Raw genomic sequence first — 23,606 nt, 5'->3', positions numbered from 1 at the left:
CAATGGTTGCCAGGCGCTGGGGGGAGGGGAGGATGGGGAGTGACAGCCCAATGGGTATGGATTTCCCTTTGGAGTGATGAAGATGTCTTGGAACTAAATACAGGTGATGGTTGCCGACTGAATGCCACCGAACTGTACACTTTAAAATGGTACTTTTGTGTCACGTGACTTTTACCTCAATTTTTTTAAAAGTTTAAAGAGAGAGAGAGAGAAATAAGGTCTTAAGAGCAGCAGACTTGTAGCCCCATGAGTTCTCACCACCTCCTCTGTTAGAGCCAGACCCACACTTATCTGCCTGCTTCCCCAGTGGACCCTGAGCCCCTTAACCGTGGGCCTTGATTCAATACATATTGCCGACTGCCTGGGCAGTGTAAATACTAGAAGACTAGGTCATATGTTTGACTGCTGTACGAGTAAATGGATTGTGAGTGAATGAACGAGCAAATGAATAAACAGGTGTGAGTGAGTGAATATATGAATGAGTGAATGAATGAGCGAGCAAAAGAACAAATACTTGCATGAATGAGTGTGTGAGCAAGTGAACAAGGGAGTGAAGGAATGAGCACAGGAATGGATGAAAGAATGAGTGAGTGAATGAGCACGGAACTGAATGAAGGAGCAAGTGAATGAACCTGGGCCAGACCATGGACTCTGGACCACACCGTGTGGGTTCCAATCCCGGCTTTGCAATGCAAGTCATTTAACCACTGCGTGCCTCAGTTTTCTCAGCGGTAAAACGGGGGTGGTAGGTTTTCGCCAGAAAGAAATGAGTTGAAATATGTCAACTGCTTAGAAGACTCCTGGCAAAGTGAGCCCTCGGTATTCGTGAATGTTACAGAAATACACATTCATGCGCGCGGGGACCCGCTGCCTGGTCCAGGCGGCGCCGCCCTATCCCCCTGCCAGCGGGAGCCGCGACCTACCGAGGAGCTGCACCTCGTCGGTGATGCCGTAGACGTCGATGAGCGCCCAGAGAGGGCCGCTCACGGCCACACCGCAGTGGAAGAGCACGGGCTCGCCATCGTTGACGCTGTAGAAGACACGGCCGTGGCGGTCCGCCCAGTAGGCCAGCACAGTGTCGCGCAGCGCCAGGTTCTCGGGCAGCGCCTTGGCCCAGTAGCCGGGCCGCGTGACCAGGTCGGGACAGGCGTACTTGGGGATGTCCTGGGCGCTCATGAGCGATGGGTCGTGCGCCGTGAAGCCGAAGCGCAGCGCCCCGCTCCAGCCCGGGCGCACGGCCACCAGGCGCAGGCGCACCTGCTCGTATAGCCGGATGGGCCGCTGCGTGAACGTGACCCCGTTGCAGAAGCTGTTGCGCCGCGTGGCCCGGCGCGAGTGGCCGTCCAGCCGCACGTTCTTGCCCTTGGCCTGTGCATGGAAACGCGGCGCTTCGCCCAGGACCGGGCGCCGCTCCGGGCCGGGGCCACAGCAAGGCCGGGTGGCCAGGAGGCGTGCCGGCGGGCTCGAGTCTGCGGGAAGAGACAGGCAGGAGGGTTAGGCGCCCTCGCAAACTGTTAGGCCCCTCCGAAACTGTTCAGAGCTGTTTCACTCCCAGACAGGCCAACACCAATGAGCTGGTCACAACAGCCAGGCTGGGGTCACCTGACTTCGCCATCCCCATCATATACCTCCACATCTAGAGGCTTCCTCCAAAAGCCGCTTCAGGGCTGCAAAGTCCCTCTAAAGGGAACAGCGGCCTTGGATTCTTGGGGAGTAGTGGGGAGTCTTTGGTTGCTTTTCTCTGTGTAATTTTTATTAAAAAGCAAGGCAATTTGGGCACACTCTTGGGATCTCCAGTGCATCCTGGAATCTCAGCTCTCTGGCACTTCCTGGCTGTGTGATATGCAGGAGATCCTATCACTTCTCTAGCCTGTTTCCCTGTTTGTAAAATGGGGACATTGCTTAACTCACACAGCTGCTAAATGAACATGTGGATGAAGTTCCTAGAATACTGCCTGGCACAGAGCATGTGGTTAATAAGCGACTAATAACATGATCATAATACTGAGGTTCCAAAGGACACCCAAGCCAGGATTCTGACTTCCCTTCCCCTTTACCCACAGAAGAGGAAGGCATTCTTTATAAGCAAGGCTGGCTTTTCTACAACATACACCTTTCATAATTCATTTCTATGGGAATTTTGCCCCAAAGGACCTGGAGAATCTTGGGATAGTCTCCTTTCAAAGGATCTGGACACTGGCCACAAACCCAGGTGGCCCCGTCTGGAGGTGGGGGCATCATCCTTCCCACCTTTCCTCCTCCATCCCTGGTTACTTACCATGCATTTCCTCATTTAATCCTTATAATAACCATATGAGGTAAGAACTACCATTATCCCCTTCATGCAGATGAAGACATGGTGTTTCAGAGAGGTTGATTTATTTGCCTGAAGTCACACAGCTGGCTTCACTAAAGGCAGAGCTTCAATTGAAGCCATGTTTGTGTGACCTCCATCCTGCCTTTTTAGCCATTTTACCTTATTCTCTCTGCTGTTTAGGAATCAACACAGGATGGACAGAAGGGCTGGGCTGTAGACCCCTGACGTAGGAGAGGGATGCAGAGGCCACCTGTTGATTCCTTGTACCCCTAGGCAGGCCTGCTAGGCATTGAACTGGTGGAGGAGGGCAGCAGGCAAAATGCTCACTCCATTATTCATCCATCCATCCATCCATGCATCCATCTATCCATTCATCCATCCATCCGTCCATTCATCCATATATCCATCTGTCCATCATCCATCCATGCATCCACCCATCCATCCATCTTTTCTGCAGATGCATCTGCTGGTGTGAAGCACTGAGGGAGCACAGGTGATGATACAAATCCTGCCCTTGTGGAGATCTGAGTCTCTCCGTGGAAGAGAAGACACACAGATGAATAGACATGAACATTAGGGACCAATAATAACAATAGAGACCACATTAGGCATTGGCACTGGGGGGCTATTAGGCCCAGAGGAGACCCCAGACTCAGCCAGGGGCCGGAGGGCAGGGGGTGATGTCCACAGAACCAGGTCTTAAGGGAGTCTACATTCCAGGCAGAGGGAACACTAGGGGCAGAGGTGGAGGCAGCTGGACTTGGAGGGGAGGGTAAGTACTATGGTAGGTGTGACAGAGGGCATCTGAGGTTGGACAGCCACTGCTTTGCAGGGCTGGGGGGTGAGGGTGCCATCGCATCATAGGGACCAGACAGGAAGGCCCTGAACGCCGGCCTGGGAGGCTCAGAGCGCACAGCATGGGGAGGGGGAGCCACTAGGGGCTTCCAGTGGAGCAGGCCGGCACTGCCTGTTAGGGAGGACCCCTAAGGCAGAGAGGAGGGTGGACACAGAGCCAGGCTGTGGGCCATCTCCGGAACCACAAGGATAAGAGTGAGGGCCCACTGGACAGCAATACCGGCAGGACAAAAATCAGACGAGTGGGGGAAATACTGCCCGGGTGTAAACCATCAGGAGAGGCCACCCAGTACAGCAGAGCCTGCGTTCTCCACGCACGCTCTGGCCTTGTACCAGCCACCCAACCCTGGGCGGCAGTTTCCTCCTGTGTCTAACAGGCCGGATTCTCTCCAAGGTCCCTGCCACTGGCAAACTCTCCAGGAAACATTAAATAGGACCAGAGATCAAAAGCACCAAAGACCGCAAGCCACCCTTATTTGATTATTTTTATCTCAGCTCCCATCACTGTTGTTTTTCCAACCTTATCTCTCAATCAGAGACTTTCTTTACAAAACTGGCTTGGGAATCCTAAGCAGATGTTCCTTCAGAGTGGCCTGGCGATTTCAATGGATGCTGGGGGTGTGGAGAGACACTGCTTTGTTACTACAAGGGGATGTTTCCTGCTAAACCAGCTATATGTCAGGATAAAAGGCAGCCAAGTAACCAGCGAAGTTTACATATTTGTTTAATTTTGATTATATGATCCAACTTCCTTCAGGGAATGAGGGATAAACACTACTTTTCCCTCCTCTGAGGCCAGAGTCCCGATGTGAGATAAAGAAAACCAGAGTGAAAAAGTCTCTAAGAGGATGTGTTATTTACACAAATTGAAAATGCTTAAAATGAAAGAACAGAAAGCAATCTCCAAATTGTACACCAGCGTCTGCTTTTAGCTAAGCTCAGGGAAAACAGCTTCTACATGAAACAGAAAACTGTGGCCATGGACCCCACGGGCCTCGGAGAACATCCTAGTTCAGGGATGTCAGTGGAAAACCTGAACTTTGTCATTTAAATTACAGCAATAAACACTACAGCCATATTAGAGAAAGTTTGGGAAGAAGGAGAAAATTTCCCCTCTTCTCCCCACATTCACACCTTAACTCACATTGCATTTTTCATCTTCCCTGCCTGGCCCTTATCCACGGAAGAACCACTGGCTGTGCCCTCACTAGGCGCCATGTCTTGGGCCGGATGTTTTGATACAAGGTTGTAGTTAATTCTCAATACAAATTCCCACCCACAGGATTATTGTCTTTATTTTCCAGGAAAAAAAACTTCCTGCGGCTACAAGGAGATGTGAACCCAGCTCTGTCTGACCCCAAACCAGTGCTCTTTCCTCCTGTCCTGACTTTCCTCCATAAGTAGCCCAGAAGTACTAAGCCCTAAGTAGTACTGAGTACCTTTTCTAACTTCCTTGCAACCAGAGCACACATTTAATTTTGCCTCCTGCCTTTTCTTTCCTAACTCAACATTACATAAAAAGTATTTTTTCCCACATGGCTCCCAAGTATTCACTGTTCTGTTTCACGACTGCAGAATATTCTACTGAGAGCCAAAATGTCCCCTGCCGTTCCCCTCCTGGTGATCACTTCAGCTGTTCCCCCACATGGCTGAGTCCATGGGCACAGAGGTTCCTGGCTGCTGGTGCCAGGACCAGATTTAAATGGATACCCTGTCACTGGTGAGAAGGTGTCACCTTCTGCCAGGGAGGGGCCCCCAGCCCACGCCAGGGACCAGACCCTTTCCTCCCATGCAAGGCCGAGTCCCCACTGGCCTCGTGCGGGTGTGCCTCCCTCTCTCTGGCCAGGAACTGGGTCTAGAGACTCTAAGAACCAGGCAGGGGGAAGGAGTTTCTATGCGGTGGGAACCGAGGGGAGACCTCTGTAGTCTCTTCCTGTGTGTAGGAAGGAGGGGACAGTCCTGGCCCACCCCTCATGGTTAACCAAAGGCTGCTCCAGCCCCTCCAAGACCAGAGGGGAGGGTCTTTCCAGCGTTTAGTCAAGGAAGCAATGCCCCACTCGAAAACGTACGAGTACAGATTTTGGAGGGTGGGTGATGAGTGGCTGTGGGGATTTAGGGAGGAGGGAGCTCTGTTCTGGCTAAACAAATGTTGCCACTGCCAGCCTTGGGCTAGTCCTTCGGGAAGGCAAGGGGACATCAGAACCGCTCCGCAGGCTGCTGCTCTGTGGTTTACTCACATCAGTGCTTTAGAACGGCCCTCACGAGCTCTGGGTTCGAGCCCGTGCTTTGCAGCTAATTTGTCTGAGGGGCCTTTGGACAAGTCACCATCTGTGAATAGTGTGTGAATGCAGAGCCTCGTCTCGGGCTACTGGGAGGGGCGATGAGAGCACAGAAAGCTCCCAGCAGGAGTCCCAGCACACGATGGATGTGCACTAAACGTTCATTCCCTCTCCTGCAGGGAACATCAGGTCCAAGCCCTGGGTAAGCCCCTCACTCCATCTCTCCCACACTTTTATTTTCTAAATCTCAATGTGAGAGGCAGTTAAAAAGAGCACAGGCTTGGAGTCAGACAGATGGGGGTTTAAATTCTGGTTTTGTCGTTTCGTAGCTGTGTGATCTTGAGGTACGTGCTTAACTTCTCTGCCCCGCCCCCCAACCAGACCTAGGAAACTGGTAAGAGTCATCTCCACCCTGCACGATTGCTGTGAGGACGAATGAGGCCAGCTGGTCAGACTCGGTGTGTGGCACGTAGTAGGTGTTCACTTAACACTGGGTTTCCCCCCCCCACCCCCTTTAGTTACCTTATTTAGTTTCTTGGCCGAGAAAAGGTTTACTCCTGGGTCGAAGATGGCTACTTGTAGGGTCAGGGGAATATATCCTGCAACGTTTCTCCCATGGAGGGTTGGTAACCTTGGCCAGGAAAGGCCTCTTGAAAACCCCAGGGTCACTTTCCCTGGGTGTCCAAGGACAGAGGGCTATTTTTAAGCCATCCCAGCAGCGTCCCAAATGTGCACTGTGCCACCCCTGAATGATGCCCGCTCATCGCCCCAACCCAGCCTTTCCTTTGATCTAAAAAGAGCCCAAGGAAATGGCATTTACTGCCAGGAGGGTGGCAGGAAGCAACAGCTCCAGCTTCTCTGGCTGCCGAGATGACGGCCTCCAGCTTGCTGGCATTCAGCAGATGGCATTCTGGCTGAAATTTTCAGCAGATTCCGCCCCACCGGGAAAGGCAATTGCCAACTGCGAGGACAGTCTATTCTGCCCCCTCCCTCTCACCAGAGGATTTAACTAGCCTTTTACTGAGCCTCCGTTATGTGCCGGCATGGGCCTTTGTGTATTGAGTTTACATTCTTACAACCCTGCAGGGTAGGTTTTACCACCTTCATTTTCCAGAGGAGGAAACCAAGGCAGCAAAGCTGGGCAGTGGCAGGAGAGGGCCAGGCTCTGGCCCTTCCTCCCATCCCTGCCCCCTCTCCAAGGCGGCTGCCTGTGGCCTTTGGGGGCGGGGGTCGTGTGCCTTGCTAAGCGCGATGACAGCTGTACCGGCCCCTCTCCCACCGAAACACACCCACACTCCACTCACACAATTTGATGTACAACTTCAGGGGCTTTCTGAACCCGCACAACATCGAACCTCAGACTGTGGACCTTCAGTAACAAGTCTCTGGTTCAAGTGACAGAGGTAGGAAGCAACAGGGTGCACGTGTGTGCGCGCGCGGGCTTTAGAGAGGAAAAGGCAAGGCTGGTATTTGGCAAGGCATCCCGTCACCCAAAGCAGGGCAGGGATATCAGTCTCCTCTGGCAACAGAAAGCAACTTTTCTATTGGTAGGTTTGAAAGTGGATTAGAAAAAAATAACCAAGCCTCCTTCACCTCTGCCAAAAAGGGCAGTGACATGCACCCAGCAGACAGACGCCAGCCTAACGGGACTTTGTTCTCTGTTTCAGAGGCCTGGTCGGCCAGCACCCAGGGTGGAAAGGGGCCAGCCCACACTTGGAAACCACCACCCGCCTCCTCCCCGCTCCTATTCTCTGCAAACAGAACCCGGTCAGCGCAGTGCAGCCGGAAAGGCACAACACTCCTGTCAACAGCTGCAAGGAGGCCCAGGAGGGAGGCCGGAGGTCACACGACACTGCTCGTTGGGAGAAAAGCCCTCTCCTTCCAGGTCTAAGTGGCAGCCCTCTTGGCTCAAGTGGGCTCAGATGCACTGAGTTCCCGGGGGGTGAGGTCATCCCGACGCCCCCTCCAAGCGTGTTCAGCAGAGTTGGGATTCCCAAGCCGGCTCCGACCCTCTGCTGGGCCCCTCGGTCGAGGTGTCTTCTTGATAAAGGGACCCAGGAAGCTCCAACTTCAGAAGCGCCGGCTCCCAGGGTTAGGACCCCACTGCTGCAGAGGGTGGGGGGAAACGTGCCCTCATTCTTTTTCAAGTACATCACTTCCTCCTTCATCTGACATTTAAGGAGCGTCTGCTCCATGCCAGGGCCGCGCTGGCTGCAGGGACACACGCGCTGACGAGTCCCACACAGTCCCTGAGCCCAGAGCTGAGAGACCAGCAGGGGGGATGGACACAGACACCAGGACCGCACAGAGTGGTCAGCACGGAGGGCTGGGGCCATGGGGACGCTTCTCAGCGGGGCCACTCTGCAGTCTGAGGAAGAAGTGGCTGGGGGTGGGGCATGATAAAGGATGGGGAACTGTGTTTCGGGCAGAGGGAACAGCACAGGCAAAGGCCTGGAGGTGAGAACAGGCTGAGCGCACTTGGGGAACTGCAGGGAATAGAGTGTAGAAGGGAAAGGGGAGGGTGGAGACGGAGTCAGGAGCTACATCACAAAGGGTCTTAAAGGCCTAGCAGAGGAGGTTAAGGTCCTCAAGAGGGCTCCGGGGGCCACTGAAGGGTTTGGAGAAGGGAAAGAGCCTCTGAGGATCCATCTCTCTGAAAAATGAGATTCAAGTCCTGGGTCATCCCATAGAAACTGCCCGTTCCTTTCTTCCCTGCCTATCAAAATGATCCGGCACAGCAGGAGCGGGAAAACCAGTCCAGGTTTCAAACGTAGCTTCCAACCGCTGGCAGTCTTGTCCCTTGGCTTCTCCTCCAGCCAGCTTCTGGCAGCTGCCTGCTAAGCCAGCTGATGGGCCAGCTCTCTCCTTCTCTTTGCCCTGATGGCAGCCACTCCCCCAGCCTGGGTGGTGCCCAGAAGCCTGGCTGTTCACTATCCTCAGCCCTAGATAGGCACCTGCAGGGTCCCTGTCCCACCTTTGAAACAATAGGTCCACTGGCCCTGCTTTTCAGGCTCAAAAGCCGCTGGAAACTCTCCTAGAACACCAACTGTTCTCGCCTCTGGAGCTGAGGAAATGCTCTTCACAAACCCCATGGCTGGGTGGTGTTTGCTGGCCCCGAGGGGTGGGAGCCCACCTCTGTGGCACTCCCAGTGTGTGCCAGGGGCTCACCACATGGCCCATTCACTCATGGCCACACCCTGCCAGGTGGCTTCCAAGTGAAGAAACTGGGGCCCAGAGAGGCGGACGTCCTGGCCAGAGACCACCCAGCCTGTGAGGCTAGTGCCTGTTTTTGAATCTGGTCCTGTCTGACCCTGAAGGTTGCATCCTTCCTGTTTTATGCCTCATTCCTCCCAAGGTCTCTCGCTTACCCCCTGACCTACAAGGAAAAAGTAGGCTATGTACAAGAGGCGTAAGCCACCTTCTGGGACAGAGGTGGAGTGAGGCCCTGGCTTGGTCTCAGAGAAGGGCAGGTGTGGTGGTGGATGTCATCAATCAGCCTGTTTTGAGCAACTCAAAGGCCACAGGTTGGCAGAACTTGGGATGAACAACAAGCAGCATCTTAAAAAGGAAAGCGGTGGCAGATTATAGCAGGGGGATGGAGGGGGTACTATTTGGTCCTATTGCTCCTCTCCTTTTCATCAATTTCAGGAGCACAGATTCCTTGCCTTCAAGGAATCCAAAGTCACCTCGGGCAAAGAGGGTGAGACATGCCCATTTACAGAGTCCCCATCTTATGTTGGCTCAGACTTCTCATGGAGTCTCCTATTTATTCCTCATCACAACCCCATGAGGGGGTCACCATCATTCTCCCCATCCTAAAGATGGGACATGAAGGTTCAGAGAGGGGAAGTGACTTGCCCAGGGTCACTTGGCTTACATATAGAAGAACTGAGGTTTGAACATGAGACTACCTCCAAAACCAGTGCTCTTTCCACCATCTCTCTTGGGATTCCAGCCAAAGACCCCATCTGTAATCTCTGTGTGACCCTTGGCAAGGCTCTTGTCCTCAGTGTCCTGATCTGCCAAATGGGAGGTGGGACATGGTGATTCTGAGCATTCTCTGAATTTATGCGATGGGTGGGCATCTCCTTGGGGAAAAGGAAAGAAAACACGCACCTGAGGGATATAATTATGATGTAAACAATGTGTAATGTTGAGGATGTAAACAGAACACACTTGTTTAATAGCTGTGGACCTTGTGCCGACTGCCAGTACTGCCCCAGACACCACCACCCCACCCATATCCCCAGATGGTTTACTCATTAAAGAACTCTCTCCCCTCTGCCCAGAGGTGAGACAAGAGGCCAGCTCTGAGCTGCCCTGAGTCCTGGTAATAAGGAGAATGAAGGGGAAGGGATGAGAGCGAGCTGGCACTGATATCCAAGAATGGCTGCTGCTCAGAAGTACCTGCTGTTAAGTGTGGAAAAGTGCTGAGGCTGGGAGGTCACAGGGGAGGAAACAGACCCAGAAGGGGGCAGGTGGCTTCATCTTTCTGTGCCTCAGTTTCCTGATCTATAAAATGGGGCTAAAGCCTCCCAACATGCAGAACTGGCAGGGGGATTAGAAAAGTCAGAGATTAGGAAGGGCCCTCCATGCGTTCAGCAGATGAGCACTGGCTAGCACTTCCTATAAGACCCCGGGGTCAAAAGACACCTTAATGGACAATTCATCCCGGATCCATCTGATGCTCTAGTTGCCTCTACAATGTCCATGTCAAGTCCCAATTGGGCTAAACACCAATGCCACTCTGGCAAAGGGTACTTTCTCCCCCACTGCCCTCATTCCACTTCCAGATAGCTTCCACAGTTAGAAAGTTCTTCCTTTGACTGAGCTGAAATCTCATGTGATGTCCACACACGTCTGGTCATGTCTGTGTTTTGTCCACAGTACCCTTCCCTATCAAGTCTGCTCCCCTGCCTCATGGATCTGCAGGCAGCTCTCAGGTTCCAGGGGTCCCCAGGCTATGTTGCTGGGGATCCTTTGCCCCTCTGGGGCTGACATGGCCCTCGCTTTGCTCTCGAGAAAACTCCCAGGACATCAGTCGTCCCCTGGCCTGCCTTGAAAGGGGGTTGGAGAGCTACACATCAGACTTTGGGAATATCAGCTGGGGTCCCCATAAGCTACCGGGAGAGTGGCCCCACCCTGCCATGCCTAAAGGTGGGATGTGAGATAAACAACCTCAGAAGTAGGTGAGCAACTGAAAAGAAATCTGCCAGACAAATCTAAATGCTCACAAGTTTCTGCTCAATACTATGAAGGCTTCCAGGGCAAATGTGAAATGCCCCCCACCTGACCCCCTGTCTCGACCTGGCAGTCATCCATCCCACCTCAACATTGCTTCCTTCTAGTGGGAATCATGTTGGACTACCCAAGCTGTGTGCCCTTAGGCAAGCTACTTTCCCTCTCTGTTCTCTCAATAGTTATATGGGACTAAAAATAGTAGCTCTCTCACAGGGCTTGTCCTGAGGGCTAAATGCAGGTACCTGCTGAGAACAGTGTCTGGCACAGCCTGGCTGAGTGATACAAGCTAGTGGTTATTATTATTCTTTTGTGTCTGTCTCCCTTGGGAGTACCAGGCCCAGGAGGGAGCAGGGGCTTGTTTGTCTAGTGAATACATAATCATAACAGGTGCCCCCTGTGAACACTCACTATCTGTCAGAAGCTTTGCAGGCCTGAGACGTAACATCATTATCTCCTTTCTGCAGAAAAGGGAATCAAAGCTTAGAGAGGTCAAGTCGTTCGTCTGGATAATAAGGGGCAGAGCCAAGACTCAGACCCAGGGATGGAGGCCTCCAGCCTGTGCCATTACCAACTCTGTTAATAATGACAGCACACCAGGGAGACAGGATGCTCCTGGCCTGCAGGAAAGCCTGGGTGCAGGGCGACAAAGGGCGCTCACCTTGGCCCCAGGCCCTTGCTCACCGACTGGTAGGGGCTGCCTGGAGCTCTGGGTAGCAGCCGGGCTCAGGGGAAAGGATGTGGGTGCATGGTGACACCTGCCAATGGGGGGTGGGGATGGCCGAGCACGGGCCAGCTTTTACCAGGCAGACGCATCAGGAGCCTGAGCCCTAGTCAGGCAGGAGGGAGGGGTGCAGAGTTCCCGTTCACCCCTTCTCCTCCAGGGCAGGATTCCCAGAGGCCACCTCCACCTTTTTAGTTAGAGTCTCCAGGCCTGGGGTGAGGTGAGCGGGGTTGGTGGATGGACCTTTTCTATGGGCAGCTTCATTCTGGCTGCTGGGGACAGAGGCGATTCACCTTCCCAGGACAAAGAAGGTAAGAAGGTGTGCCTGCAGGAAGGACAGCTTGTGGGGAGGGGGGGCTCAGGAGCTCAGGATGAGGCCAAGGGGCAGCAGCCCCAAGAAGCCCCAGTGGGTAGCGCCCCATAGTGATGGGGGAAGGGGCTTTGGGGTCAGGTAGGCTTGGGATCAAATTCTGTTCTGCCACTTCCTAGCTGCCCGACCCAAGGCAGGTCTCATGACCCTTCTGAGCTCAGTTTCCTCATCTGTGAAGTGGGAGACTACTTCTGGAAGGCTCGTCCTGATGGTTTAAAGGGGATGAAACAGAAAAAGGGCCTGGCATGGGGCGGGCATGCTGCAGCTCTGACCACTCGGCTACATCCCCCAGGTGGGCGCTCACAACCTACCGCACGCTGGGCCCCTTCCTCTTCCCTCTCTGCTTTAAGCTCTCACCACACACCTGGCTTCTGGGCTTCTATTTTAAGCCCTCATAGAGCACCACCAAGTACAGAAAGCCCTTTGGTCCAAAAGAGGACAGAGCTGACTCTTCTTGCCCATGGGGAAGATTAAACAGCCTGTTCTGAGCAGCCTTTGCGGCCCAGACCAGCAAACACAGCACATCATCCTGGCGGGGAGTGTGGCATCTGAGAAAGCTAAGTCTTCTGACTGCAGGCCGGCCTGCAAGAAACCCCTCTTCCTCTGACCTGACCTCTACCCACCGCTCTGACCTCATATTGCCACCCCCACTTGCACTGGGACCCCCGAACTCTGCAGCTCCCCCTTCACATGCCCCGTTCTCCCTCCCCTCAGGCCTTTGTACATCTAACCCTCTGCCTTGAACAGCCTTTCCCATTCCCTTGTGGCTAACTTCTCTGCTTTCTGGTCTCAGCTGGACAGCACCTCCTCCAGGAAGCCTTCCCTGCATCCTCCTCTAGGCTCTCACAGCCCCCTGGGCTTCCCCTCCCCCACTTACCAAACTGCCCTGTCCCTGTTAGTCTCTCCCACTAGACCTGGAAGTTTGGTGAGCCAATGCAAACTGCAAAATGCAACCTGCCAGGCAGATTCTTCTCCTCAGAAATGAGATGTCTTGGACAGGGCTCAAGGAACCCTTGGGAACTGCTGTCAGTGCTATGAAAGGGATGCCTCCCAATCCAGCCCCTCAGCTCGGGGCTCGTGGTCACCTGGGGCAGAGCTTTCAAGGCAGGAAGTGAAGGGCACTTGTCAGCCAGCCCCGTCTAGCAACCCCAGGGGCAGGCCTGAGGCCTCTCCTGTCCATGGTGGCAACAATAACCATGACAGCGACTGCCCTGGGCATTGTGCTAAAGCCTCCGCCTGCTCTGTTCCGTTTAATGTTCACTCCCACCAACTGCGAGGGAGCTACGCATCCTCCCCATTTGCAGGGAGGAAACCGAGGCACAGAGAGGGAGGTCCTTGCCCAATATCACTCCCCTGGGAAATGGCCGCGCTGAGATTTGAACCCAGGTAGCCTGACTCCAAGACGCATGTCTAGACCCGGACACCAGACCTCCTGCTGCTGTAGACCAGTGAGTGGGCTCACCATAGCCCTTAACCACTGTGACCCACGGAGAGAAATGCATTTGACATTGTGACACGCAACACGCACAGGTGCACGCACATATGCACAACTGAAGCCAAAGTTTCTGAGGCAAAAATACTCTTCCTACGTGAATGCACTCGATATTTTATTTTTTATCTTATTCTATGTCATTCAGATTTTTTGTAAAAGGTGGTCGTGCATGACCCACAGTAGACAGACAACAAGGCCAGGCCTTGTTCGGGGTGTTGGGCATCGGCCCCTCCTTCTTTGAGGCACAGGGTAGCAGCACCTTATGCTCTGCAGTGATATAACCAGTCACGTGACCTGCTCTACTAGAGCATTCTATCCTTCTCCCACCAGTGGCCAGCTCCACGGGGCCCACCTGTGGCTGTCCATCCCATTCAGGGCTGAACCCCAGGGCTGGCACACGACATGTGCCCAACAGATGTCAGATAAGTGAACGAAGGTGCACAGTCAGGAAAATGCAGAGCAGAGCACACCCCAGGGTCACCCAGCCTGGGTGCACGGCACTTAAGCGGAGATCAGGATGGCTTTGGTGCAACTGAGCTACAGAAGACCCTAAAGGCAGGCAGAAAAAGATGACATTCGAATGGGGGAGGCAGACATTCAGTTGGACTTTCCTTCAGATGTCGCCTCCTCCAGGAAGCCTTCCCTACCCCCCTTTCCTGCCTGGGGAGAGAGAGAGGGAAGGGAGAAGAGGTGGGATCAGGAAGAGGGTAAAAACAGAGGGAGGCCCTAGTTCCTTCTGGCTCCAGATTCTCCACAGGCAACTTCTCCATGTTTCCTATACATTGGACAGACCCATTCCTCTTCCTCACTTCCACTGATGGATTAGACTGCTCCACCCTTTCCCCCAACGCCCACCCCAGCCCCCAGCATCCTCGTAGGCCATCACCAAGGAACCTTGATGAGTCAGGGCCCCTGACCATGTGTTGACAGCCTGGTAGGTTTCAGGGCTGTTGGACGAACCACTATCACTTTGAGAGGCTCAGGCTCAGGCCTCTTGCTCAACGGGGAGGCTATAAAAGTGATTCTTCATGACCCGGTGGGAGAGAGGCAGATGGGGCCAGATAAGGCGGGCAAGCCCAACCTAACTTTACGTTGTGACTGGGTAAAGGAGGAAGAGTGGTGCAGAGAGAGAGGGGAATGTCACTGGTTGGGTCATCCGTGCAGCCGCTGTGATGGCTGTGAGAGTGACAAAGGCTGCTGTCCTCCCTAGAGCTGAGACAGTCCAGATCCAGGGAAAAGAGAGGCTGCCGGGCCCGCGGAGCATTACCGCCCACTGCCAGAGGGCAGCAGATCTGACCCATGTAGGCCCAGTAGCCACACGGTTCCGTATTCAGGTCAAATAAAGAAAGAGGCTCTATAGGGAAGGCATCTGAGTGGCCCCGTAGGAGCAGGTGCTTCTGGTCTGGACGTAGCATTTGCAGACTGACCATCTAGGTTAGGAAGATCGGTCCTCCCCCTTATACCGGTGAGCCTTTGTCCTTTACCTCTCCAAGCCTCCATCTGCCTCCCTGTAAGATGGGGATAAATATAGCCCCTCTAAAGCGTTGTTATGAGGATCTGGAATAGGTAATGTGGGTAAAGCCCTTGACTCAGGGCTTGGCACAGAGCAGGGTCAACACGCTTCCCTCACTCCAGAGCTCCAGGATACCACTCACTGAACTAACACTAGAAAGTGCCGTTGACTTGGTCAAGCATGGACAGACTTAATGATTAAACCCAACCAACAGTTTGAATTCAGCCTCTTCTCCAACCAGAACTACGGGTGAGCCCCAGAGGCGTGTGGAGGGAAGGGATTGAAACGTGCTGGTGGGAGAAGGGAGAGAGTTCCTCCTCCCCATCCCCCTCCCTGCTGGAATTGTGCCCTCCTCTCCCCCCCACCCCAAGCATGTTTACACTTTTCTTTTTTTGCTTTGCAAAACCCAGAATAAGGCTAAAGGAGCGCAGAAAAAAGGACCATGTAGTATTACGAACAAGACAGACCTGGGTCTGCTAAGCCCAGCTTTACCACTGCCTTACTGTGTGAGTTGGGGCAGGTGTCTCAACCTCTCTGTGCCTCAGTCTCCTCATCTGTAAAATGGAGGAGAATGGCACCTTATTTTGCAGGTCTGAACTGCAACTAGAAAGGGAATGAGTAACGCACACAGTAAGAGCATAGCAAATGCGAATTCCCGTGCTGACCCCTGCACACTTGTTTACAGGGCATTGATCTGAATTGCTGATGCCCTTTGCGAGGGCCACCAAGGGGCTTCCCCTCAATCGATCATAAAAGACATTCCTTTTTGGGGGCATTTCCTTATTGTATACAATAGCATGCCAGGTGTACTCTGGGGCACCCAATAAATGGTATCTGAACCATGGATGTCAGGAGAAGACTGCAGGACTTTGGAGCTAAATAAACCTGGATTCAATCCTGGTTCTGCCAACCGGATGACCCATGTGAAATGGGATGAGTCATTTTACCTCTCTGAGACTTGGTTTCCTTATGAGTAAAATGGAGATGATAATCCCTACCTTGCAGGGCTGTTGCAAGAACTAAATTCATTCATTCAGCAAATATTTACTGAACATCTACTATGTCCCAGCCACTGCTCCAGATGCTGAATATACCACAGTGAATAAAACAGGCAAAATCCTCCCTGGGGAGACAGACGATAAAGAGCTAACTACATGTACAGCGTGGCACATGGTGAGCCATGCTAAGAAAAAACACAAAGCAGGGGAGAGGGAGTGGGAGACGCTGGGGGCAGGGGCCATGGCAGGAGCTGCGTGGAGCAGAGACCTGAAGGAAGCAGGGGGAAACTATGTGGAGATCTGGGGTAAGGATGTTCCAGGCAGAGGGATCGGCAAGTGCGGAAGCCTTAAGGAGAAGCATGCTTGGCATGTAAATGAAGCCACATATGCAGGAAGCCTGGCATGGAATCCAGGTGCTCGGCAAATGCCAGCTCTCTATTTCAAGTCCCGTAGAAGGAACCCCACGCATGTGTCCTTTTCCTGAGAACGAAAGCACAAGGATTTCTACAGGGCAACACTGAGCCAAGTGTTCTTTCAGCCTAAGATGCAGGCAACATGTGAGCTCCACCACCAGTTTTTGGGCTCCTGCCAGGCACCAGGCTCTGGGCTGGGTAATCAGGGATACAAGACGATCAAGACGTGGGCTCTGTCCTCAGGCAGCCCCAAGGCGAGTCGTAGAGACGGGTGATGACAATGCAAAGTGGTCTGATGAACAAGCAGAGACAAGAAGGTATTTAGGTGGCAGAGCAAAGGTGTGGGTGGTCAGGGAAAGCTTCCTGGAGGAGGTGACAACTGAGCTGGGTTTTGAAAGATGGACTAGACAGTGAAAGGATATTCCAGGTGTGGGGAGTATCATGTACTGAGCACAGAGGTGCAAAAAACGGCACAATGTGTGTGAGAAACTAATTACAGGCAGGTCAGAAAACAATAAATGGTTCTTTGTGGTTTTGACACCTACAGCCTGATGTGGCACAGGAATGCCAGTTCCATCTCCTTCCTCAAACTCAATGCAAGCTTCAGCACCAGTGGAGTTTGAATTTTCCACGATTAGCTACTGCCATGAGTAACCGACCTTAACCCCAGGCTCCCAGCCCGGGGTGGCCCTGTCCACAGAGAGAGGGCCAAGTGGGATGGAGAGTACATAAATATCCAGCTATATTTAGCCCACCTGGCGTGCCTCTGTCCCTTCATCTACCCCAAGGCTGACCCACAGGTGGCAGAATGGCTTTTCTACTAGAACAGCATAAACATTTCTTAATTAAGAAATCCCACAAAGGGGCTCATGTCTTTGTGGCTGGGAGGACATCTGCTGCTCTATTTGCCAATATCGCTGGACACCTCCAGACTGGGTGGCGGGTTCTCCCCATCCCCATCCCGTCAATAGCCCTGGCCATAGGAGGCGTGGCCACTCTCAGGTAAGAGGACCTGGATTCAAATCCCACCTCTGCCACTGATTAACTGGTGACACTCTGCTGGTGACTCCGCCTCTCAGAGGATTTGTGCAGTGGCCTGAAAGCTGCCCAGGGGCTTATAAAGTAGAAGGAGGGGCTCCTCTCCTATAAGCGGGCCTTGGGAATGTGGGGCTCAGCACCATCCATTTCAATCCCTTCCAGGGGAAGAAATAATTATTTTTTGATATATAATTATGAAGGAGAGAGCTATATGGGACTGTTAGAGCATAGAGGAGGTGATACCTCCCTCTCCTCCTAAAACCTCACATATGTGTCTCTCACCTTCTGCCTAAAGGATGCTACAAATGCCCAGCCTTAAGGCAAAATAAAGATCTATTCTAAAGACTTGGCAGGGAGGAGGGTGGGCAGGCAGACATGGGTCCCAATCCAGACCCCCTCCCCACTAGCAACATGGCCTTGCATGTGTCATTTCGCCTCCACTGAAACTCAATTTCTTCATTATAAAATTGGAATACACACCTTTACCGTGAAGCTTCTTTGCATACCGCGCTGGGGTATGCAAAGTGCCAGACACTGAGCCTCCAAGCCTTTGAGCAGCGCTGATCTATTCCCACAATTACCAGGTATTTTCTAGCAAGGCCTCCTCTGTCTTCACACCCCCACCTCCTCCCAGCTCTGGATCCCCTTACTCTGGCTCCGGAAATTCTGGGGCGGTGTTAACTAGGGGGCGATGCGCTCGACAGCGGCGACTGCAAGGGGCTAGAGAGCTCCCAACTGAGCCGACACCAGAGGGGGGCGCAGCCAGGGTGCGCGTGGGAACGTGGCCAAACCAAGGCAGCATGTACCGCGGGGGCGCTGAGCGGCTGGTAACTGAGGTACCCCTGCGAGCACCCCCCCACTCTCAGCCGCTGCAGTCTCGGCACAACGGGCGGCTTTTGGCCGTCGGAAGCCCTGCGGAGCCTGATTCCATTCACCCCCCCGGAGCGCCCCGGGCTCCTTCATCAGCGCCCTTGGGCTGGAACAAAGGCAAGGGGTCGCGCAGCATCGCCCCAACAGCCCCTTCGCGCATCTGGCCAAAGCCGGGAGAAAGAGCACCGGGGTCCCCAAGGTAACCAGGACGCGGTACCCGCCCTCCCAGAGCGCAAAGCTCAGCCGCTCCGCGCGCGCTGAGCCGGGAGTCGGGAAGCACCGGAGGTTCCAGCCCGCCGCGCCCGCCGAGGGCTCCAAGGGTAGGTGGGGTGGCTCTCCGGAAGTCACCCAGAGCGTCCCCCAAGGAGAGAAGCACCCCAGCGCCCGCCTCCCGGGTGGGGCTCCCCGGCGTACCTGGCAGGGTCCTGTGCACAGTGTTGCCCATAGCTGCGTCGGGGCGCGGCGTTGCGGTGGCGCGCTCGGGACGCACGAGGCTAAATACGCGGTGGGCCGGGGACCCGGGCCGGGGTCGGGCTCGGGCTCCGGGGCATCGCGGCTGCACTGGCGAGCCGGCGGGCTGCAGCTGGGGAGGGTGCGGTGAGGGAAGCAGCGGCGGGAGGAGGAGGCGGAGCCACCGGCCGGGGCCTGCCGGCTCCGCCCCCGCCTCCCGCCGCCTCCAACCACGCGGAGAGGGGCGGGGCCGCGGCCGCAGCATCTTTTGAAAGTTTGCACCGGGAGGCGGGAGGGGAACGGCCGAGCCTCCCGCCCTCGCGGCTCCCGCGCCCGGGGCAGGAAGGCGCGCTGGGCAGCTGGGTGCCTTCAGGGTGCCAGGTTCGTTAGCCTGCTGGCCTTTCTGTCATTAATTGCAACATTTTAAGAAGGCCTACTGTGTGCCAGGCGCTGGGCCACAGGGGGCCAAGACCTCACCCTGCGGAGCTTCTATGCGGGGTGTTGAAGCTGCGGGGGTAGGGGTGGGGGATGAGGAGGTCCGGGACGGAAACACAAGCACAAGGTCACCTCGAACAGTGTAAAGGGCTTGAAAACAGTTCAACCAGGGTGATGGGTTGGGGTGGGATCTCGCGCCTACAAGTAGGAGAAACCTAGGCAGTGTCCAAAGGTTGGGAGGAAGGGAACCTATATTCATTAATTCACTCACTCGCTCATTCATTAAAATATTTATTGAGCACATCCTATGTGCCACAGGCTGTGCCGGGCACTGTAGATACAGACAAGCCATGCTAGTCTAGTGATGAAGACAGAAATAGCAAGCAATTAAGATCACATAATATAATGATCAAAGCCAGGAAGAAAATAAAACAAGATAAGACTGATGGGGTGACTCTGCGGGGCTCAGGGAGAATCTGGGGGCGTGTCAGCTCCATCTGATGCACAGCAAAGAATCGGCATGGGAAGAGCTGGGGACAGTGTCTCTGGCAGAGGGAGTAACAGGCATTCCTTATTCATTCATTCACCCCACAGATCTCAGTACCTTTCCTGTGCAGGAACCCAGACCACACTCAGTGGGGCATGAAGCCTGCTAACCCCTGCCTTCATTGGGCTCCATTTTTCAGATCAGAACACTGAGGCTTAAGAAGTGAAATGACTTGCCCAAGAAGACCCAATTCCAAACCAGTTTTTTTTTTCCAGCTTTACTTTCCATGCTCTTGTATCCTTTATGACCTTATGAAATGTGTTATTACCCCCACTTCACAGATAGGCAGATTGAGGCTCAGAAAGTGGAAAACAGGTGCTCCAAATTTCCCAGTAAGGGGCAAAGCTGGCCTGGAGATATGTGATTGAAAGGTGGGTATCTGGGAGAACAAGCCCCCGCCCACGCCCCCCCCCCCCCCCGCCGCAACCCCAGCTCAGCTTCTCTGGTGCCTTCTGCCTCGAGTGCCTGACCCATCCCAAAAGGGTTCTTGTCCTTCAAGGTCAGCTCAAAGCCTCCACCTCTGGGAAGCCTTCTCTATTCCCCACCACACCCTGATTTATCATATACGTCTGAACATAAGGTTGGCTTGTGTTTGAGTCACTAATTTCTCATATTACAGGTACTCTGTCAGTCACTTATTTTTTAAACACAAAGTCCTGTTTGGGAAAGGTACATTAGTTCCATATACCCTCAATCCATGTGAGTTTGGGATGCATATAGAGGTCAGTATTATTATAAAAGGAGTCTAGGAAATTTTACTCATATAAAGCAGTGCAGTGCAAATGGGATTTTGTAACTGCAAGTGTCACAAAGGGAGGGTCATAAAGGGTGACGGCAAGGGAGGTTGTCTTAAACAGGCCTTTTAAAGGTCACTTTCAAGGCACCCAAATAAGTGGCAGGGTTGTGCAGACCACAAATGCACACCTGCAAATGAAACCCCAACTGTCCTAATGCAATGCAGATGGTACCTGCAGAGGGAACACAGTGTCCAGTGGTCACCTGACACTTGGATCCAAAAGGGCTGTGTTTTAGCATCTTGGTCCCTGTGATTAAGATGTGCTCTGGAAAACCAAAAATTCTTTCCCCCCACCCTCCCACCAGCTGATGGTGACACTAGTGTCAAAGCCACGTGTAAAGAATTTGAACCAAGTAGTTTCTTGAAATTTTAGATTGGACAAAGGCAGTATTTCCAAATTAATATTTTATTAAATAAATGAAATATTAAAAATCTAAATATATAATAGTGATTTAAAATATATCTCTCTCAGTAAAGAAATAAATATTACAATAGCCGTTTGACTATTTCGTCTCCACACCTTAAAGTTTATATTATTCAACTTTACTGTGCATCTTCTAACTGGGAGACTAGGGATTGCCCTTAACCTTTACTTGGGTGGCCTAATATTTGGGCATATATGGTAGTTGCTCACCCCTCTGAGGTCCCTCTGCACTTTGTCTTTTCCATCAATTACACCCTCAGGGCAGGTGCTTTAGCTGTTACCCTTCCGTCCTCTCCATTGGCAGATGGGAAGCCTCCTGTGGGCAGGCTCCAGGACATATTCACTTATGAATCCCCGGTACCCAGAGTAGGAGTAGCATGCACAAATGCTCAATACACATTTGAAAAAACTGACTGCAGAGAGGCATTGCTCTAAAATGGGAGAAGAAAGGAAAGAAGGATGGAAGAAGGGAGGGAGGAAGGGACGGAAGAAGGAAGGGGTAAAAAAAGTTGTGAAGGAATGAGTTTTAGTTGATAGCAGCCCTGGACTTGGGTGTCATCAATAGTGATATGTGTGGGGAGAGACAAACAAAATAGGGATGCATTAACAGAAGTATAGTCTGTAGAGCAAAGGAGGAGCTTGCCGCTCCAGTGCATGATTAGACCATTCTGGGAGAAGTTGCTTTGGTTCTGGGCACCACACTTGAGAAGGAAGACAAAGCTGCAGGTGGCTTTGGGAGAGAGGGAGATCCCAGTCACAGGAGGTGTGCAAACAGAAGCAGAGGATGCGGGGCATCCTTGGGCCAGGACAGCAGCCTCTAGTCATAACCTCTCCTAGCCTTGACTTCCACACTGCCCCCCACGCTTAGCCACATCTAAAATTGTGGAGACAATGCTACCCTCCCTTGGCACCAGGACCCGTGCTTGGGTTGCAGGGACCCCTGGGTGGGGCTGCCTCTCTTGATTGTGCAGTGTTGGCACAGTCTCCCATGGCAGTGGGTAGAGGGAGGGCCCAGGCTCTGCCCCCTGGCATTGCTCCCTCTGGGCATGCCCTAGCAGATCCTGCCCCATGCATGGCAGGCCGTCAAGTGTACCTCGTAAAAAGGTCACGCACTGAGCTGGTGGGGGTTATGACCACTGCAGACTCCTGGGTAGAAGACCCCTTCCTCCAGGGAATCCAAAGGCCTTTGCACAGACTTGTCCTTGCAACTCAAGGACTGAGAATCCAGGCTACAGTCAAACCACAAAACTTGGTTTTAAAATCGCTACAGGAGGCCTCTACTTTTCAGCAAACTCTGCCCATCAAACCCTCGATTTCCAAACCCAGCGGTCTTCACCCACAAAAGCAGTATATTTTCAGTTCCTGGTTACAAAGTGCCAATCATGCAGCGGGCACCAGGCTTCGCCCTTTGAGTGATCCTCCTCACATCCTAGTAGCGTGCTCATTAACATAATTCCCGTTTGACAGGAGAGGAAACTGAAGCGAAGGGCAAGGAGGCAACTGCCAAGTTCACACATCCAGGAGGAAGCAGAACTCAGAGACTTCTAGCTCTCTCTCTCTTTTTACAGAGGAGGAAACAGGCTCAGAACCACAAAGCCACTCATCCAGTGTGGCACAGTGGTGAACAGAGGAGCCAGGTGTCTTGAGTTTTTCTGGCTCCCATACCTATGTTCATGCGGGGCCGCCCTCAATGAGCAAATCACGTTTGTGTGGTACTAAATCTGGCCACAGTTTACCTGGCAGCCAAGGCAAAAAGGGAAAGAAGCCCTGGCACATGGCTTTCCTTGTCCTGTTCCCTTGCAGATACATACTTGGTGCTGGCATCAGTTCCAAAGGGGAGCTCATCACTGGTGCACAGGAAGGCTGAATGGACAGAATCTTCCTCTAGAGTCTACCCAAAGCCACATCAACAACATTCAGATGGATGGGTCCCATGCTGGCCATCCGAAAACGCCAAGCACTGGAATTTTCCTGAAATCCAGTGGCGGCATCTCTGCCACAGGCTGGGGTCATGGGTGGCCTGGACTCAGCTTTCTCATAACACAAGGACAGAGCTTAGATGCTCTGAGACACATGGTCATGATGGCCATGCGGTGGAAGCCTGAGGCAGGGGGTGAATTGAAATCAATTTATGATCCCAATAACTTGCATTTACTGTGCAGTTACAATGATAATTATGACACAGTAATAGCTAACATTTATTGAGTGTTGGATGCTGTTTTGAGTCCTTTAGATGTATTAAGCTAACAACAACCCTAGGAGGTAGTATTATTAATATGCGCATTTTATAGATGGGGAAACCAAAGCCCAGAGAGTGTAGGTAGCAGGGCCCTGGTCACATAGGTAGAGAGCAGTATGACTGAACATGTTAGGTTCTGATTTGTTTAATCCTCATAAAAACCCTATGAGTGAGAAAAGGAGTTAAGTGTTGTTAAGGAGTTACTTGTATTTGTTGCCTTTTAAAACCTTCATCCCCTCCAGCAGAGGTAGGGGCCATTATCATCTCCATCTTATATGACATGCTGGGAGGCTCAGAGAGGTACAGCAACTTGCCCAGGTCTACGCAGCCAAGAGGGCAGGACTCGAACAGGAACCCAGCCTGCTCTGACCCCAGAGTCTGTGCGTTCCTCCTGTTGGCTCCTCAGGGGGCTGAGAGTTTGCAAAGAGCCCAGCCCATCCTACCTAGAGCAACCTGAGGGCAGGCCTGTGCTGATCCACCCCAGGGTCCAGTGCACAGCTTGTCCTGGCCCTGGGAGAGCCCACTCTTCCCTGCTGCCTTCCTAGAGCTGTGGAGAACCCACCAGGGGGACATGGACTTTTAAAGAAAAACTGGAATAATGAATGTGG

At 53.0% G+C, this 23,606-nt stretch overlaps 1 protein-coding gene across 1 annotated transcript in view; it reads right to left on the bottom strand.

Moving 5' to 3' along the window:
* Positions 1 to 18,695, bottom strand: part of NEURL1B (neuralized E3 ubiquitin protein ligase 1B) — a 36,169-nt gene extending 17,474 nt beyond the window's left edge. Inside the window, exons 1-2 of the mRNA XM_059917681.1 lie at positions 18,522 to 18,695; positions 924 to 1,469 (exon numbers count right to left, since the gene is read on the bottom strand). Of these exons, the coding sequence (XP_059773664.1) occupies positions 924 to 1,469; positions 18,522 to 18,552 (577 nt within the window). The 5' untranslated portion in view covers positions 18,553 to 18,695. The remainder of the gene's footprint in view (positions 1 to 923; positions 1,470 to 18,521) is intronic.
* Positions 18,696 to 23,606: the final 4,911 nt, after the last annotated feature.

The sequence above is a fragment of the Balaenoptera ricei genome, chromosome 3 (assembly GCF_028023285.1).
Source record: "Balaenoptera ricei isolate mBalRic1 chromosome 3, mBalRic1.hap2, whole genome shotgun sequence".
Lineage (NCBI taxonomy): Eukaryota > Metazoa > Chordata > Mammalia > Artiodactyla > Balaenopteridae > Balaenoptera > Balaenoptera ricei.
Note: the sequence above shows the minus strand (reverse complement) of the source record. Positions and strands in the feature narration are given on the sequence as shown.